The sequence below is a fragment of the Mustela nivalis genome (genome assembly GCF_964662115.1).
Source record: "Mustela nivalis genome assembly, chromosome: 4".
Lineage (NCBI taxonomy): Eukaryota > Metazoa > Chordata > Mammalia > Carnivora > Mustelidae > Mustela > Mustela nivalis.
Window position 1 is genome coordinate 145557885 of NC_139023.1, and position 13704 is coordinate 145571588.

The following is a 13704-nucleotide window of genomic DNA, read 5'->3' on the forward strand; positions in this document are numbered from 1 at the left end:
GTGGGAAAAGGTGATGGTACTTGAGAATTCACTCACAAATTATAACCCATATCTTTGTGATGACCTATCTGAATCAGTGGAAAGTAGCTTTTACTTTCCATTATTCTATAGTAGATTGAGATTTTTAAAGATTTTTGAAACCACATTCCCAGTAAAAACTTCCCAGCAGTTTGGTATGATCAAGATGTGCAGGCCAACTTACCTGTTGAAGACCAGATATAATTGAAAAAATACTTAGTCCTGAGAGGGTTCAGTCAGGTACAGGTGGGGTGTATAGGCAACTACATATACCACTGTATAGGCAACCTTGATTATTCTAGAATGTGGGTTTTGGGTTTTTTTTTTAAGATTTTATTTATTTATTTGATGGAGATGACAAGTAAGCAGAGCAGCCTCTAGAGAGTGAGGGGGAAGGAGGCTCCCTACTGAGCAGAGAGCCTGATGCAGGACTTGATTCCAGGAACCTGAGATGATGATATGAGCTGAAGGCAGAGGCTTAACCCACTGAGCCATCCAGGTGCTGCCTAGAATGTGGTCTTTGAAATATAAAATTTCATTTTTTTTGTTTCCAAAGAATGTTAGTGATGATAAATGTGCAAGAGTTTCATCACCATCAAAGTCAAAGAAATTAGAGTGCCCACCTGTAGAGCAAGTAAGTGCATTGTTATATTTGACATCTAATGCTTCATTCTTTGGATTTCTTTCTTTCTTTTTTTTTTTTTTTAAGATTTTATTTATTTATTTGTCAGAGAGAGAGCGCAAGAGTGAGCACAGGCAGACAGAGTGGCAGGCAGAGTCAGAGGGAGAAGCAGGCTCCCTGCGGAGCAAGGAGCCCGATGTGGGACTCGATCCCAGGACGCTGGGATCATTACCTGAGCCGAAGGCAGCTGCTTAACCAACTGAGCCACCCAGGTGTCCCCATTCTCTGGGTTTCTTATGTCTTTAAAAAATGATCTAAAAACAAAATGGGAAGTAGCTTCATAATTTGGGTGTGGTTGTGATTAGTCTATAATTTTTTGTTGTGTATTTAGAATGTTTGCAGTTTCTGTGGATTTTTTGTTGTTGTTTCTAAATAATCCTAAGCCCAGTGTGGGTCTCAGAACCCTGACATCAACCCCTCATGCTCTACTGACTGAGCCAGCCAGGTGCTTCTGTGGAATGTTAATTTTTATAACCCCATTTTTTGGATCTGGAAGCCATACTTCTGAATTGATCTCGAATAAGTTTGTATTTGGTATCTTGTGTTACCTTTGTGGTGGGTTGGCTTGGCTTGAAAATCAGGTTTTTGAAGGGAAATTACAAATTTCTGCTTTATTTCGAAACTTTAAAGAGTTGTTTGAATCTTTAACAGTTATTTCGTAGAAGGGAGGGAATGATTTTAGAGGTTAGAAAAATAGACACTTAGAAATCAGTACCATCAATTTACAGATATAATGAAGAAGGAACTTGAGTTCTCTTAGATGTTTTGGTTCTCAGTCTAATATAGGAGTACAATTCTTAGTCTTTCCTTGCTTTTCAGTTAACATCCTTCATGTCATTTGGAGACCAGTTTAGGGTATGTCTTTGTATGAGGAGCAATTGAAAATAACTCATGAATTTCAAAATGATTTCAGTGGCTTTTGCATTCTTTCCTTAAAAGCATAATGTTCAGGTTGTTTTATAGTTTGTTTTTATCTCTTCCACTGTCTTTTGTGACTTGGTAGGTAATCCCTGGTTAGGATCAAATTTGTTTGTGTGGAATTTTTAGCTACTGTTTTTCTTTCATTTCTAGGATCAGAAAGAACGTTTATATAGAAACTATCGTTATGTAAAAGGTGACTGAGGATACATTTGGTGTTAAAATTAGTGTTAAGCAAAATGAATTCTTGTCTTTTTCCACCCCACCCCCCACTCCCCGAAGAAGCCAGCAGAGCACGTGTCTTTGTCAAATCCAGCTCCCCTTCTAGTTTCTCCAGAGGTACATCTTACTCCTGCGGTGCCTTCTTTACCAGCCACTGTGCCAGCCTGGCCAAGTGAACCTACAACTTTTGGACCAACAGGTTAGATAAGAATTAAAAAATTCCTTGAATCAACCAACAAAAGCCTTCCAAGTCAGTGACTTCAAGTTTTTTAAAATTATTATTATTATTTAATGTTTTATTTTACTTTTTAAAGTAACCTCTACACCCAGCATGGGTTTGAACTCCCAACCTGAAGATCAAGAATTGCATGCTCTATTACCGACTGAGACTGAGCCAGCCAGTCGCCCCAGGGATTTCAAATTCTTCATAGCTTGAACTCAGAGCAGGGGTAGTTGTGCAGAGCCTCACAGGTTTTTTGTGATCCTCTGCTCTGCTTCCAGTGTGAGAGGGCCAGTTTTAGTTTGGTATTCATTTGAGATATACCCTCCAGAATCTCAGGAGGGAGATGTTTGAGCTGGTTGTCTCATTGGTTGCTTTTGTCACCCAGCACTGACACCACAGTTTGCATTTCCCATCCACCGGCTCTGTATACCTCCCCCTGCCTCAGCCATTGGACCTTTTGCCTGGCTCTGTCTTGTTCATGTTTGTAAGAGCTATGAGTAGAAGATAGTGATTCCAAGCTTGTTTCCTGAGCTCATTTCCTTCTTATGTGTCTAAGAAGGTTCTTAGTTGATAAAAGGTACTTCTTTAGGTTTTTTTATATACTGTTTTATCAGCTATATCAGTTGTACAGCATTTTTTTTTTTTAACCTCTTAGCTTAATGAAACCTTACATTTGTGAGGAGAAATAGTTTCACCTTTTTATAGTTTGTGCTTCCTTTCTCTCTTTTGTAGGTGTCCCTGCTCAAATTCCTGTATTGTCAGTGACACAGACTCTGACCACTGGACCTGATTCTGCTGTGTCCCAAGCTCATTTAACACCCTCCCCAGTTCCTGTGTCAATACAGGCAGTTAACCAGCCCTTGATGCCTTTGCCTCAGACATTGAGCCTTTACCAAGACCCACTCTACCCTGGGTTTCCTTACAATGAAAAGGGAGATCGAGCCATTGCACCACCTTATTCACTGTGTCACACTGGGGAGGACCTGCCTAAAGGTGAGATCCTTCTCTAAGTTCCGCTTGATTTTATTTATCAAATACTGATGGGGTTTCAGGGAGAAATATGAATAGAAGTCAGAGGTTATATTACTGAGTAAGCTGAAGAACTGACTTCGAGAAGAAAAGAGATTTGGCTGTCATTTACTTTCTTATTTCAGCTTTTGTTTGATTAGAATATGTTTTTTCTCTGTTTAGTAACTGTCCCTCCCTTGTGTCTTTTTTTTTTTTTTTTTTTTTTTCCCAAAACAGCCTAAAACCATTTTGAATTAAATCTTAATGATGTCACTAAGTAGGTAACCTAAACATTCCTGAGTTTTCTCATCACTGGACTGGGTTTTGAAACTATTACTGTTCATTCATGAAAAAATGATAAGAAAAGAATTACATGACTATATATACATATATATTTTTTAAGAGATACTATTATTTGACACAATGAGAGAGGGAACATAAGTAGAGGGAGTGGGAGAGTGAGAAGTAGACTTTCCGCTGAGCAAGGAGCCTGACGTGGGGCTCAATCCCAGGATACTAGGATCCTGACCTGAGCTGAATGCAGATGCTTGATAACTGAGCCACCCAGGCACCCAACAATATATATTTAATAAGAATTTTTTTTAATTTGCTTTTTTTTTTTTTTTTTTTTCTTAAAGGAATTTCAGTTTGCAAAGTTTGCTAGCTGTAGAAAAATTGAAGAGTGTGCTCTGACTGTATGCTCTTTACCTGGATTTTTGTGGCTAATTTTGTTAGTGGTTTGATGCTTGAGTCTGTGGATAACTGATTAATGTCAAATGAATACCTACTAATCTTTTGTTACTAATAAGTTAGATGTATGTTGATTTTACCCATAAGGCCCAACATTTTTATTTCATAATTTTTAAAACCCCACAGAGTTAAAAATAAGATGAACACCTGAGTTTCCTTCACACAAAAAATTAACAGATAAAAATCTCAGTTTAAGCCATTTTCGGACTTAGATATTAGCGTAGAGAAAGCCTGTTGAGCCTTGGAATTCCTCAATAGTAACAGCTTGGTTTTGGTTATATTACAGTTTTTCGTCTATGTTTTATATCACCGGCTACAGAAAACATTTCAGCAGGCAAAATTGTGTTTAGAGCTATATATTGTTAAGGATAGTGGGCCAGGGGAACCTTTTTGAATGTGTAATTTTAATGAGTGATTATTATGTTATTTATTTTTAGATAAGAACATTCTTCGATTCTTCTTTAATCTTGGTGTAAAGGTATTTATATTTTATCATTTTAAAGTTATCTTTAAGTTAATACTGTTTTAAATTGTCAATATTTAAATCTTAACTCTTATCTTGTCAGTGAATAACCTAAGGTTTACCAAAACACATTTTAAGAACTAGGATTTTTCAGTACTGTACAGTTTCTTTTTAGTGGGGGTTGAGGCTCCAGTATTTGCCTGCTTTTCCTTTTAACTGGCCGTGGTTAACTTTGTGAGTATATTCAGGAAATAGTCCCCGTCCCCTGGGCATCCTGGTGAAAAAGCCTTCATTGAGGAATTCTGTGAAAGATCTGGGTTTGAAATTCTGTTCCATCACTGTTTTAGGAAGTCATTTAATGTATCTTAGCCTAGCGTTTTTCATTTGTGTTATGTGGATAATATTCTTCCATCTGCCTCATTTATTGAGAGGATCAAAGGGAAGAACTTAGGAAAGTTCTCCAGTGGAAGGTGGTGTGTTCACTAGCAGAGCAGAGGTATCCTTTGGGAAGTGGTCAGCCTAGGCTGGAGAACTCTATGTCCTTGTCAGTGGTGGATTATCTCCTGTTTTGGATTAATTTCTATGGGTTTTAGACCATTAAAATATCAAGTGAAGTGCCCTACTGTAGTCTACTGGTAATTTCATCAAAGGTCATTCGGTTAATTTTATTGTCTACAGTATTCATTGTTTTTTTTTATATTTAACTAGTTAATGTTGACTTTAGCCAATTGGTTAATTTGCCAATTAACTGGTAAATTTTTCTTTATGTTTGGAGTTTAGCTGGCCCTTTGTAGGGGGTAAGATTTGCTTTATTTTCAGTATTTCTCTTCTGACTGGAGGTATAACTTTACTTTTTATCTTACTTTTTTAAAAGATTTTATTTATTTATTTGACACACAGCAAGAGAGGGAACACAAGCAGGGGAGAGAGGGAGAGAGAGAAGCAGGCTTCCTGCTGAACAGGGAGCCTGACACGGGGCTTTTTCCTGGGACTCTGGGATCATGACCTGAGCCACCCAGGCGCCCCTGGAGGTCTAACTTTCGTCTGTGCAGTTGGAATGCTCTTAGGGCTCCTGAACCTGTAGAGGCCTGACATTGGGATCATCTACTTCTATACCATTGTTTTTTTGGTAGAACAGAAAGGTCCAGACCAATTAACTAGTTGACATGGGGTCACGTAATGAGTTAGTGGTAGAGCCAGAACATGAATGTAGGTTAAGCTAGAGAGCCAGTGATTGAGATGTGTATTCAAAGCTGGAGGCTCAAGTACTTGATGGTGGTTGTTTCTGGGACCTGTATCATCCAGAATTGTTTCCATGCAATTATATCCAAAGGATGGAATTAGTGATCCTGATAATCATTGTTTGAGTTCATCATATTGTTTCCTGTCACCTTAATACCAGGACCTTTGGTTGGTTTCAGGATAGGAAAAAATAATGGAATCTTAGAGCAGTGACTTAATTTTGTAATTCCTTTTCATGTTACATATCACAGTGATGATACAGTCTTGTCAGGTATGGAGAACTTGAAGCACACGTCTGAACTTCTTCCCCTCCCCCCTCTTTTGCTAATGTAACTGTTTTTTGTGTCTTTTAGGCATATAGTTGTCCTATGTGGGCCCCGCATTCTTATCTGTACCCTTTGCACCAGGCCTACCTGGCAGCCTGCAGGATGTACCCAAAAGTCTCTGTCCCTGTGTATCCTCCAAATCCTTGGTTCCAGGAAGCTCCTTCTGCTCAAAATGAAAGTGATTGTACCTGTACCGATGCACACTTTCCTATGCAGACTGAGGCCAGTGTTAATGGTCAGATGCCACAGGCAGAGATTGGACCGCCAACATTTTCTTCACCTCTGGTTATCCCTCCATCTCAGGTGTCTGAAAGTCAAGGACCGTTGTCTTACCAGGCTGATCTTGAATCTGAAAACCCTGGGCAGCTTCTTCATGCTGAATACGAAGAGTCACTAGGTGGCAAGAACATGTTCCCGCAACCGTCCTTTGGACCGAATCCATTCTTAGGCCCAGTTCCCATTGCACCTCCTTTCTTTCCTCACGTTTGGTATGGGTACCCTTTCCAGGGATTTATAGAAAATCCAGTAATGCGGCAGAATATTGTTCTGCCCTCTGATGAGAAAGAATTGGATCTGCCCCTGGAAAATCTGGATCTGTCTAAAGAATGTGGTTCAGTTTCCACAGTGGATGAGTTTCAGGAGGCCAGAGGTGAAGTTGCACATTCTCTCCCTGAAACAAGTGTGAGTAAGCATGAAGGCCGGGCAGAGCAGGCGTCCCAGACACCCAAGGCAGATATGGCATTGGCTTCCATCCCTCCTGTAGTAGAGGAAAAGGCCCATCTTCCCACTCAGATTCTAAATAGAGAGCGAGAAACTGTGCCTGTTGAACTTGAGCCTAAAAAGACCATTCCAAGTCTGAAAGAAAAATCAGAAAAAGTCAAAGATCCTAAGACTGCTGCTGATGTGGTCAGTGGGGCCAACTCTGTAGATAGCAGAGTGCAAAGACCAAAAGAAGAGAGTTCGGAAGATGAAAACGAAGTGTCTAATATTCTGAGAAGCGGTCGATCCAAGCAGTTTTATAATCAGACTTACGGAGGCAGGAAGTACAAAAGTGATTGGGGCTCTTCTGGTAGAGGAGGATATCAGCATGCAAGAGGTGAGGAGTCCTGGAAAGGGCAGCCAAGCAGAAGCCGAGATGAAGGATATCAGTACCATCGAAATGCCCGAGGACGGCCTTACCGCGGGGATAGGAGGAGATCGGGGATGGGAGATGGCCATCGCGGGCAAAACACTTGATGGTTGTCGCTGTGGTATTTTAGAGCAGAAACCTCTTCTTAAGTGGAATGTTTCTGAAGGCTTTAAGAAAATACATTAAAATAAAACCCAAATTCGAACTATCTCCTCCCCTCCCCCTTGACCCTCACTCCCATCCTGGACAACAGATTTTGGATATGTGTTCAAGGGGCAAGTGAATTCCTGGCATTGCCATTTTTCTTTGTTCACAATCTGTTTATCAGGTAACTGCCCCCATAAAAAGTAGAAAATAAGTTTGTTAAAGTATTTTTTATAAACAGCTTAATATAAAACTTAGATTTAGTGTTTGGTTTTTTTCCTTATATAAGTTTAATTTTAAATGTTGGAAATGTGTGCTTTATAGTGTTTACTAAAGGTGACAAGAAAAATACCATTTGACACACTATAGATTCCAAAACATAACATTGCACCAAATAGAAACATATATTTTATTATGCAATGCCTTAGTCATAAACTGGGCTCAAATAATTCTTAGCCTAAAACACTGTTGTCTTTTGAAATGCTTCCAACCCAAAGGCCTTTCATCTCAATATCTGTCAAACTTGAATAATGTCTTCTCTTTAATATTACACATAAGGCAGCCTATTAACCTGTGTCTTAGAAATGTTGTATATAGTTCTTTTAATATTCATAGGGTATATTTTTGAATTTTGGTGAGTATTTGTTGAACTTGAGATCGCATACAAGACAAGACGTTTAAGAAATAATAGGAAATCTAATGAAATGGCTGTTTCCACCAAGAATTCCTAGCACTGGTGTAAATATCATGGTGCCTACTTGAAAGAAATGTAGATGCTATGCATTTTGAAAATAATCTGCATCTGTTAAAACTGCAGAAGTTTTTTAATGCCACTTTAACACTAATGCACTGACAGATTTAAATATTTTGAGAAGAAATGTTAAAAATTTTTAGCTTGACAGGTTTCTATGGAGTTATTGTGTTTTGTTTTTCTCTTTGCACCATTGGTTATGTGTATCACTTTACATTTGCATGTTCAACTTGTCACTCGCCTGGAACTATTGTACAAAAACAGGATGATTGTGATTTCTAGTTCTTTTCTAGAGGATGCTGCTAGAAACAGGTTGCTTTGCAGTTTATGGCTTGTTTACCCTTTCGGTAACCTAGCTCTTCTGATCCTGCTTCTTTTCCGTCTTTGCAGTATTCACAGAAATTCCCTTTGCATGTTGCACTCTCAGTTGGAGATTTAACTCTGAAGCAACACAGTATTCACGCCTCTGTGTTACTCTATAAAAATAACTGTAGCTTATGGTTCTTATTTGTACATACCAATGTGAAAAATCTACCCTTTTTCTTATGTTCTCTTTTGATCAGGAAGTTTGAGTGCTATGCAAAATAATGTAGTAATTTCTCTTTGCATGCCATGTGTAATATACCTAGCCAAAAATAGATTTTGTTTTTTAAAGGCAAATACAATTCACTTGAATTTGACAAACTGAAGCAGATGAGTTTTCTGGGTTCTTTGATTACCCACAGGAATGTTTGGATGCCAGCTAGGCTCAGTTGAATCTCCACTGTACTGTAATAATGGTTATTTACCTCTGTGTTGTTTTAATTACCTAATGTCTGTGTAACTGCTGATTTAGAAGTGATTAGCATTTAGATGTTTTGTAACATAGGATTTTAGAGAGCACTTTGAAAGATAACATTTTTATTATGATGGTGCTAGGTAAAAATTTGTAAAGATGGATGGGTGTGTAGAAAAAAAATTTGAGGGTACTTGTTGAAGTTTCTTTTGTCACCTTCTAAGCAAGAACAATTGGGGAAGGTACTGCTGAAGCCATTTTGTTTTCTTAGTTAACATCAACAGTTGTTAATGGAATGAGAAGATTGCATAGGGTCCCTCCACTTTCAGCTAATGCTTTTTAATGTCACATTAGCTTATCTGATAATTTTTATGAAAACACATTTAGATACAATGATCAGATTTAAAAGTTCAATAGAAGTTTGATCTCAGGAGTCCAAAAAAAATTGCTTTTTCCAGTGTCTTTCATTTTATTGACTGAGATTTGAATCTTTCTTTCTTCTGGAAATGTCTAAAACGTGGGTAGGGAAGAATACTGTTCATTTCTTCACTGTCACTCTGTCTTACCTCAGTTGAGTAGCGGAATACTCTCTAGTTCCTGCAGGAAATACTGATTTGCTTCCTGTTTCCCAAATCTTACCTCCAGGACATGATGGAAACAGTGCTGAAAGAGAACGTTAGCAGATTATACTTTACGCAGTGACCTCTGGAATAAAAGAACTCTGACTTTTGATAATTAGTTTTAAAATTATTAGTCTTTCATTAAGGTCAGTTTTATTTTTTTTTCCTTTAGTTTTGTTTTAAATGTATTATTAGTGCAGGGGATTTTGCCTTATGCTGAGGTCAAACTAGGGCCAAGCAAGCTTTTGTCCTTCATTTTAACTGAGTCATAAGGTATGTTGACATGAGATATAATGTTTCTATATAAGAGAAAAACAGAAGCTTAGAAGTGAGAATCATTTGTCTTTTGAGTTAGAAATTATGGAAATTCACTGTAATAAGATTACTCACATTTTGAAGAACACAGATGTTAAGAACGACCAAAGCTCACCTGTTCATTTTTGTTAGTTGTTTTTGCTGAACTTGGTCCCTGTCCCTTCCTTTTTAGTATCGTGTGCATTTCTCTTCAAGTCTAGTTTCCTCTCAGTTACATCTTCGGCTCTTGTTCCATGTACTCATTGGCAGTAGGACGCTAGCATCTGTGCAGTCCTCATCTTGTTTCCTGTTAACCCGTATGTTCATTTTCATGGCTGACCTAAATTCAGACCCTGTCTCGACCTGGCAGGAGTAGGTCTTCCCAAACCACGATGTTGATAACAGCTTATTTGATGCAAACTATGTATATTCTTGCAGTGTGTTTCCTTTGTGACTCAAGGTTGAATTAAAATGCCTGTGAACTGCAAACTTGCTTATGATTGACTTGGTGCAATAAAGTTCCTTTCTAACCATTTCTGGTTTAGAAAACATTCAGCCATCCTAGAAACTAGCAATATTTATTTATGCCTCATTTATTTTACCTTTGGTTTTAGATGAGGTAACCTTAGACTTTCACTTATGGGTACTAAGCAAGGTCCATTTTAGTGTAGCTGAAGAGAATGCATATTTGGCTACACAATTTCTGTTTACTGTATTTTGCTTCCTATTTAATGTCTAAATGCTATTGTGTTTTTGTTTAAAATCTTAGTAATGGCTCAGTTCCAGTATGTCAGTTTCAGAAAACTAAGGTTTTGCTACAAGTATCAGCCATTTACTTTCCCACTAATTGGGATTTCCCACTAACTGGGAATTTTTTTCCCCCCTGAGATGTAAGTTTTAGAAAAATCTTAGAAGAGGGGTGGGTGCATGTCTTAATGCTGGGAAACAGCAACTTTGGGGTTGAATTTACTTGAATGGATTAAAAAATTGCATTGTTACAGAGCTAGAAGAAAATTTATGTATGAAAAATGATAATAGCCTTACACTGAGTACAAATAATACTTAAAAGCATGTGAAGATGTGATCATTTGTGATGTTACTTGTAAAAAAAAGTATATATACATATCTTTTGAAGTGTTGAAAGGAAAATAGTACTTTATATTCTTTATCATATCACTTTTTGTAAGTGTTGAATATATTCCTGTTTATTTTTCTATGTTCTGTTTTGTAGCCTTAAGAAGTGTTTCAAACATATCTGAATGTATAAAATAAGAGTAAATGCCCTACATGGTGTGATGCTGCATTATATATAAAACTGTGTGCATATATTAAATTTTGTCTCTTGATTCTGCTTGTGATTCTTTGGTTTCAGGGCTGAGTAATATAGCATATTAATCTTAAGAGGATTTTTAGTAAGCATCTAAGAACAAGAGATGATTTCCATGGTTTCTATTCAGTCAGAAGACAATTCTAGTATATGCAGCTAAAAATGATGTGGGATGATTTGTAATCTATAGGGTAGGTACTGTTATTTTCCCTACTGAATATATATAAAACTGAGATAGGCCAAGTAGTTTAATTTAACTAAGGGGGTAGCTAATAAGTGGTAGCTCTCAGTGGTTTTAGAACTAGTGCTCTCTACCATTTTTCCAGCATTCACAAAATGAAATGGGATGTGTAGACTAAGAATAATTTATAGATTAAATGATGTTTTTTAAAGTTAGTATTCAGTACAGGCATATTTTATGCTGCTTTGCTTTATTGTCCTTTGCAGATACTAATTTTACAAATACAACGTTTGTGACTTGCACTGAGCAAGTCTCTTGATGCCATTTTTCCAGCATTTGCTCACTCTGTCACATTTTTGGTAATTCTTGCAATATTTCAAGCTGTTTCATTATAATTGTTGGGGTGAACTGATGGTTAGTATCTTTTAGCAATAAAATATATATACATTTTTTAAAAATTGTTATTTATTTATTTGACAGGCAGAGATCACAAGTAGGCAGAGAGGCAGGCAGAGAGAGAGGAGGAAGCAGGCTCCCCGCTGAGCAGAGAGCCCGATGCGGGGCTCAATCCCAGGACCCCGGGATCATGACCCGAGCCAAAGGCAGAGGCTTTAACCCACTGAGCCACCCAGGAGCCTCTATATACATTTTTTTAAAAAGGATTTTATTAGAGAGAGAGCACAAGCAGAATGAGGGTCAGAGGGAGAAATAGACTCCTGCTGAACAGGGAGCCCAATGTGGGATTCGATCCTGGCACTCCAGGATCATGACCTGAGCTGAAGGCAGATGCTTAATGACTGAGCCACCCAGGCACCCAGCAATAAAATAGGTTACGTGTATTGTCTTTAGACATAATGCTATTACTGCACACTTGTAGTGTAAACATTTATATGCACTGGGAAACTAAAGAAATTGATTACCTTAAGACCCACAGTATCGCTGAGGTTTATTTACCTCTATTACTTGTCTAATGAAGAAAGATAAATCATTCAAAAGTTTTACTTGAAAACTGAAGTAGCAGGTACATTTTAGCACTTTGAAAATCCAAGTTCCTTAATGCTGTGTAATCTTATATGGACTTTGTCTTAAGAATGGCTTACCTGGGAAGGAGAGCCTGAAAGAAAGGCTTTCTTTTCAGTACAAGTGTTTGGCGGAGGTAATCTGGGAACAGAGGCGGCAAGCTGGGAATGTTAAGTTGGTGTTAGACATGGAAGCTAGTTGTTTGGGATTGCCCAAGTAGGTGAGTGAAGTATCGCAGAACCTTGGAATGTAGGGAAAGGAAGAGACATTTCACTGTTAGCAATGTGAGTGCCACTGTCTTCCCCACATAGTCAGTAGAGAAGCTGTGGAGTATGAGAAAAGCAAGAAGGGTGTCTTGGTAGAGCCCTTTCAAGATAGGTCACTTGAAGTGGATGGGATAAAAGGTGAAACCAAGTGACCAGAAGTGTTCTGTATAGTTTCCCTTAAAGCTTTCTATAATTAGGGCTTGCTTTCCACTTTGAGTGTTTGTCTAGGGAATAGTATGAGACTACTACAGCAGAAAGTTAAATAGCTTCCTTGCATAAACCTTAAATTTATAAAGCTCTTAAAGTGTGAATCATGCATTCATCAGAATGGTGAAGCTACAAACATTGGTTATAAAAAAGCATTTTTTAGATCTGACTTTATTAGAAGTTGGAGCTTCACATCCCATCTTTTTTTTTTTTTTAAGATTTTACTTATTTATTTGACAGAGATCACAAGCAGTCAGAGAGGCAGGCAGAGACAGAGGGGGAAGCAGGCTCCATGCCCAGCAGAGAGCCTGATGTGGGGCTCAATCCCAGGACCTTGGGATCATGACCTGAGCCAAAGGCAGAGGCTTACCCCACTGAGCCACCCAGGGGCCCCACAAAGCCCATCCTTTTTAAATACATACCATACCTGTGATTTTATTTCCCACTTAAGGAAAAAAAAAAAACAACCCTAGATCAAAGATGTAAATACAGATGAACAGTGTGATTCTCATGACCTACTAGCCCTTTTAATATTTTACTTAAATGTCAGCAAAAATTCTGTGTAGTAAGCTAATTTTTTTTTTTTTTTTTTTAATGAAGACTGGCTTTGGACTAACCACCTGCTTATGGAGTAGAAAACAACTAGTACACCTAGGGATGTACATATTACTATGTAACTTCTTGCGTTATTTCTTGTGAATTCTGAATTAGAAGTCAGTAAAAGCATTTAAGTCCTTCGTAATTTTATAAGGCATATGTAATTATTTGGTATATTCACATATTAGGGCCAAAAATGGAGACCAGAAACTGGAGGTACAGACTCTTAAAAGTGGCACAAGACTGCAGCCTGTGAAAAGGGATGGATGGACATGGTTGACAGTCTGATTAGCTGAGAACTGTGTAGGTCTGAGTGAGACTAGGGCACATGCAAGGTTGGAGGCTGGAACTAACACATTTGTATTAAAGCTAGGAGCATTCCACTAAATAGGGCAGTCAAAAGAGTGAAAAGTCCCTATACCTAAAAATCCCAAACACTGAGCATGTTACTCTGCAAGCTAAGATGCAAAGTGGCTCCCAGCTGGTGGTAATACACTTGGGTCACCTGGCAGAAGCTCATGTAGAACCTTTGGAGACAGAC

General features: G+C 38.1%; 1 protein-coding gene across 7 annotated transcripts in view; it reads left to right on the forward strand.

Moving 5' to 3' along the window:
• Positions 1 to 13704, forward strand: part of OTUD4 (OTU deubiquitinase 4) — a 57743-nt gene that overhangs the window by 36517 nt on the left and 7522 nt on the right. For 6 of the 7 annotated variants that reach the window (XM_082728262.1, XM_082728257.1, XM_082728258.1 and 3 more), the window contains exons 17-21: positions 575 to 652; positions 1901 to 2039; positions 2796 to 3056; positions 4259 to 4299; positions 5880 to 10911. In XM_082728262.1, coding sequence (XP_082584388.1) covers positions 575 to 652; positions 1901 to 2039; positions 2796 to 3056; positions 4259 to 4299; positions 5880 to 7088 — 1728 coding nt within the window. In that variant the 3' untranslated portion in view covers positions 7089 to 10911. Of the gene's footprint in view, positions 1 to 574; positions 653 to 1900; positions 2040 to 2795; positions 3057 to 4258; positions 4300 to 5879; positions 10912 to 13704 lie in introns of those variants that run through there. The other variant, XM_082728259.1, reaches the window with a different exon arrangement.